The 6205-nt window shown below is 51.5% G+C and overlaps 1 protein-coding gene across 1 annotated transcript in view; it reads right to left on the bottom strand.

Annotated features, from left to right (window-relative positions):
• Positions 1-1102, bottom strand: part of LOC118230380 (pleckstrin homology domain-containing family G member 1) — a 37043-nt gene extending 35941 nt beyond the window's left edge. Inside the window, 1 exon segment of the mRNA XM_035423353.1 lies at positions 831-1102. Coding sequence (XP_035279244.1) covers positions 831-840 — 10 coding nt within the window. The 5' untranslated portion in view covers positions 841-1102.
• Between the last annotated feature and the right edge of the window lie 5103 nt (positions 1103-6205).

The raw sequence follows: 6205 nt of genomic DNA, 5'->3' as shown, positions 1-6205 counted from the left end.
CCCCCCCCCCCCCCCCCCCCCAGCCAAGAGTAGCACACAGAAACCCAAACCCAAACCCTTCCCTAAATAGTCCCCCCCCCTCCCCAAACTAACCCCTGGTGTTTACCGTTAAGCAAAGGGATCACAACCCGATATGCCAGCTATCGTGAGAGTGAGAGAGAGAGAGAGAGAGAGAGATGGAGGGAGGTGAGGACGTTTCTCTGATCGATCCACACCAACCCCGATTTGACCCCCCCCCCCCACCCCTTCTCTCTCATATAGAGCAGTTCCCAGCTGGGACCCCCGAGCAGATGTCCTAGTCAAAGACAGCGCACTCCCCCCACCCCACACACAACACTAAAACTGTAATTACGGACCCCTGAGGGTGACAATGTGGGTCAGGGGGGAGGGGGCGGCATTTCGACACTCTGGTCCCCCCCAAACCCCTCGTCAAGCGGGACAGGGGGGCCGAGCGTATCTGACAGCGGACAAGTGGGGGGAAACCCGCAGAGTCTGCAAACTAACCCCAAATTTACTCTGTGCACAAAAATTTTTTTTTACATCAAACAAGCAGGAATTCACACAAATATTCAAACTTTTTTTTCTCGCCCCAATTCAAATGCTCTCGTATCTCTGTCAACACTTAAAATGTTTCAGGAAATTTACGCTGAAAGCCTCTCGACAGATTTATTCCATGTTTTCTCACTCATATCTGTTAGGATACCCAACAATATCACAGCAACTTGTTACAAAAAAAAACGAAAAAAAGAACTATATTTTTTAAAAAACTGAACAAAATTCAAATTGTTCCATGAAGTTTTTTTGCGAGCGTGAAGACCATCAGCACTCACCAGTCGGCATCGTCCCTCATCAACGTCCTTTTTTTGTTTCTTTTTGTTTGAGTGAAAAAGGGAAGCAGAGACAGGAGCAGCCCAGGAGCTCTCGGCAACAGAAGCGGTCACATATCCGAACGCAGCCCCGAATCCCAAATCGCGGAATCACGTTCCTCCACAGTCCCCACACTCCGTCAGGTCCTCCCAAGCCCAAGCATTTCCTTCTTCTTCAGAGAGAGAGCGAGAGAGCTGCTCGGAGTGCCCAGCAAGCGCGTGTGCGCACACACACACACACACACATGCACACACCCCCCCCTACGAACACACAGACGGACACTCACAGACACGCGCGTACGGGAATCAGCCCCCGTCTCTCTCTCTCTCTCTCTCTCTCTCTCTCTCTCTCTCTCTCTCTCTCTCTCTCTCTCTCTCTCTCTCTCTCTCTCTCTCTCTCTCTCTCTCTCTCTCTCTCTCTCTCTCTCTCTCTCTCTCAGCTCCGCTCTCTCAAAGCTCAGCAGGAGGGGGTTTGTAAAGACAAATCCAACCTGTCCACAGCTCTCAGACTGAATAGAGCCAGTCTCCCCCACCACACACACACACACACACACACACACAGTACCGAGCCCCGCCCCTTTCTGCAAGCCCCGCCCACTCTCCCAACTTAACGGAAAGAAGCTGGAAGTAAGTAGCTCTCTCTCTCTCTCTCTGTCAGCATCTCCCTTCCTTTCTCTTTCCCTCTCTTTCTCACTCCATTTGTCTCTCAGGATCCGTCACACTCTGAGCATGCATCTCACTCTCTCTCTCTCTCCGTCACACTCTCTCTTTCATCTGTCTCTCCTTCTATTCCTTTCTCTCTCTTTCTGTCTCAATCTTTCTCTCTGTGTCTCTGTGTCTGTTAAAGTCTGTCACACTTGCTCTGTACTCTCTATCGCTCTCTCTCACTCTTTATCTCTCTCTCTTACTGGCACACATGCAGACAGAAGCAGAGATAGACAGAGACAGACGCACACTCCATTTACTCTCTTTGTCTCTCTGTCTCTCTCTCTTTCTCAGTGGGTTAGGCACTTCATTGTCAGACAAAACCGAGTGTCCAGCGCTGGTCTCACACCCCCCTGACCCCGTGACACAACCACCCCCCCCCTGGAGGGAGTGCCCTGTCAGAGAGCTCGCTGGCCTCAGTCAAAACTCATCCCGCCCCAGGAGGGGGGGGGGAGGGGTCACGCAAATCGATAGCGGAGAGCAAGCAGAAACAAACGAACGGCTCTCCTTCTGCACGATGGCCGCCTTGCCCCCCCCCCCCTCACAGAGCGACGAATCACTGCCCGGGAACCTGGCCCAGGTGTGTACAGGAAGGAGGGCGCAACTGAGCATGCTCAGAGCTCGTCAGCATCCTGTCCTTCCCCCCCAAAAAAAAAAAAAAAAACAGAACCAGGACGCTGCGAGAGCACCAAGTCACAGGGACGGCGTGGTGGAGCGGGAGAAACGGCCGGAAGCACGGAACGCATTACCGCGGCCGGGTCAGAGCGCTCACCCGCGAATCCCCCCCCCCCCCGCCCGGTCCCCCCCACACCCCATCCGCAGGGGTGCGCGGGGGCTACGGAACCTTCCAGAAGGGCCTTTCATAGATCGGCGAGGTGCGCTGGGCATGAGCAGATGTTCTGGTCGCGCCGTCATTGTGAACGCACGCTCACAATTAGCCAACCCTCCCCCCCAACCCAGCCCCCCTCCCCCCCCACCATCCTGCCATTCGCCCTGATATCTCCTCAGCACTGACTGGTCAATGCAACACACCCTCCAACTGCACCACAATGAACTGGGTACTGTCCATCTTTTGGATCACGCTGCATTTTTCTCTCTCTCTTCCCCCCCCCCGCCCGTCTCTCTTTCAACTTCGAAGCACATGTGCTCCTTGGAAAAAAAATGCTAGCATAGAGACCTGCTACCTGCAGACTGCATTTACTGACCGTTACCTTCTAATGTCAATTTTTAAAATTAAATCTGCCTGCTCTCAGCCTAACAAGCAGCAGATCCAGAAGATAAGACCACTGTATTTCACCCCAGTTAGTTTATTAGCCTGCAGTACATCATACTTTGAACCCAGCTTTGAAAACGACAGCAGCCCATACTCTATTCGCTCCACGTTCCATGTTTATAGTCCCTTTTAAAATGGCGGGTCTGATGCCTCTGTGTCTTAGGAACGGATGCCCCTGTGAATTCGTAATCAGTGTCCCATATGGTGCTGCAGAGGGGCTGAGCGGGGTGGGGTGGGGCAGGGGAGGAGGGGAAGGGGTGGGGGTGTCCGGTGACCCACAATGGGACAGCGAGGGAGTGAGGGCGGTGGGGGGGTGGGGGGGGGTGGGGTGGAGCAGAGGGGGTTTGGGGTTGCCAAGATGACCGGGGCCGTAGCACCGCAGTTGCCACGGCGACGGGGCCTGCGGCTAACCCCGCGGAGAGAAGAAGAACAAAAAAAGGAGGAGGAGGAAAAAAAAGAGAAAGAGTAAAAGCAAAGCTCAGAAGTGGCAGAGTAAATAAAGGGCCGTTCCTTCATTCCTTTACACAGGGAGAGCAAACAGAGCTGAGGACTGTCTGCCCGGCCAGGACGCACACAAATATATACACATATATATACACATATATATACATACATATATATATACACAAATATATACACATATATATATATACACAAATATATACACATATATTTACACATACATATACATACATATATATATACATATATGTATATACATATATCGACATACACACACACGCATACACACACATATATACACACATCTACATACACACACATATATACACATATATTTACACATATATATACATACATATATATACATATATGTATATACATATATCGACATACACACACACATATATACACACATATCTACATACACACACATATATACACACAAATATATATACACACATATATACATATACACACACACACACACACACACACACAAACATACATACACGCATACATAAATACACACATACTGTATATACACACATATACACACACGAGTGTATTTTTGTCTTGACGCGCAGGTATTTAAAAAGTTGTGTCCTCAGCTGGAAGTCATTTTCTTTCCCTTTTTTTCAGAGAAGAAGACAGAGCCTCCAGGAGCTGGTCCAAGCACATTCACGCGTGACTAAACTGTGGTGTCTGAGAGTGAGTGTGTGTGTGTGTGTGTGTGTGTGTGTGTGTGTGTGTGTGTGCGTGCGTGTATGTGCATGCGTGCGTGCATGCGTGAGCGTGCATATGTGTGTGTGTGTGTGCGCGCGTGCATGCATGTGGGTGTGTGTGTGTATGTGTGTGCGCGTGCGTGCACATGTGTGTGTGCATGCGCATGTGTGTGTGTGTGTGAGTGTTTGGGGGGCGGCGTTCATCCTGAGAAGCTCCTGTATTTGTCCCTGGGCAGGACGGTCCCGCTTGTATTTGCAGCAGGAGCAGATCAAGCGGCTCTACCCCCCCCCCCCCCCCCATTTACCAGCTGTGCCCCCAGGGGTACTGAGGGGTGGGGGGGGCGTAACATCATTTAATATCTATTCAAAAGGAGTTATTTATTTAGGTACGCCCACCCCACCCCCTGATCGTCCCGCCCCTACCAACGCCCCCCCCACCCCCACCCACCATCGCCCCGCCTCCAAGATGGATCACCTACTTTCCTGAGCCAATCACGTCTCCCCCTGGCCTGAGTCTAGGGGGGCCCAGATAATGACTGATTGCGGTTCGTTCTGGAGAGCCGTGTGCGAGCGAGAGAGAGAGAGAGAGAGAGATGGGGGAAGAGAGGCAGGGGAGAGACAGAGAGAACGAGAGACAGATGGAGACAGTGGAGAGAGAAAGACGGAAAGAAAAAGACAGACAGAAAGAAAAAGAGACAGAACGACAGAGACAGAGAGACAGACAGAGAAAGAAAGACAAACAGATAGAGAGAGGGAGAAAGAGAAAGCAGAGCCCAGCTTTTCAGACTCCTGCAGGGTACAGGGGGAGCAGGACTGAGATTAACGGACCCAGCCAATTGAGTGAGACGCTGATAATACCGCCAACATCGCACCGACACCGTCTAACAACTTCCCTCCGCCTCGGTGTCAGTGCTGCGATTACCAAAACCACAGAGTCAGTGAAGCGCTCTTACGCCAGGAAAATCTCACCCGCACCCAAAAAAAAAAGTTATAATTTTGGACTTTTCCGCATTAGCTAGTGCATACTCTTCATCCCTGAAAATAAACCTCGATGTTAAACGCAGTTCCCCAGTTCCACCACTTGGTGGCCTCTGTCCCACTCGCGTGCACCCGGCAGCAGGATGTCTCAGGGGGGGGCACGGACGCTCTGGACCGGCCCGAGCGAGCGAGCGATCCGTCGCAGCGGGCCGAGGAATGCGAGCGCCGCGGACGCAGCACCTGCCGCCGAAATTCCAAAAATCGCAATTAAACGTCGCATGAGCGCAGGAGACCCCTCTGACGGCAGGCCGGAGGAGCAGGCGCTCCTCCACTGGGATTAATGTTTTATGCGACTTAAAAACAACAGCAAAAATAAGGGAAACAACATGACTTCTACAAACCCCCCCCCCCTTTCCATCACATCCCTAAATAAAGCAGAAACCCGTCAGAGGAACTGGTCCTGGGACAGATTCAGGCACCTCAGCTGTGCTTACAAGCTTTCTGTGCGTGTGTGTGTGTATGCGTGTTTTTGTGTGTGTGCATGTGCATGTGCGTGTGCTTACAAGCTTTCTCTCTGCTTTCTGTAGTGATTCTGCAGATGTGGTTTTGATGACACTGCCAACTAAAGAGAAGCTAAAACAAGTAAACGAGCAAAGCGTGTGTGTGTGTGTGTATGTGTGTGCATGTGTGTGTGTATGGTGTGCCCGTGGGTGTGTGCGTGTGTGTGTATGCGTACGGTGTGTGTGTGTGTGTGTGTGTGTGTGTGTGTGTGTGTGTAAAGCACACTGGCCGATGCAGGAAGTCGTGTTTCATTCAGACTGAAATGGGGGACGAAGGGAAGGGAAATGAAGCAGCGAGATAACGGCGGAAAAGCCGACTGCCGCTCCCGCGTCACCGCGTCATCCACTAAAATTACACACCGCCGTAAAAAAGGCCCCGTCTTCTACCCCCAGCCGCCGGAGCGCATCTCATTCAGCCCTTTTCCTCTGCGTCCACTTCGACACAGAACACTGCCGAAAGGAAGAGAAACAAGCGGCACAAACACCCGGAGAGAAACTTCAGAGGATGCGTCTGATCTGTACTTCACTCCCTCACACCGTCTGTATCTGTCCCCATCATCAGCGATACGAAAGAAGCGCTTCCAAAGAGCACAACACACAGAATAAACTCCACATTCACTCACACACAGCAGCCTCTAA

This window comes from Anguilla anguilla, chromosome 6, assembly GCF_013347855.1.
Source record: "Anguilla anguilla isolate fAngAng1 chromosome 6, fAngAng1.pri, whole genome shotgun sequence".
Classification (NCBI taxonomy): Eukaryota; Metazoa; Chordata; class Actinopteri; order Anguilliformes; family Anguillidae; genus Anguilla; species Anguilla anguilla.
The sequence above is the reverse complement of the archived record's forward strand: the minus strand, read 5'-3'. Positions and strand labels throughout refer to the sequence as shown.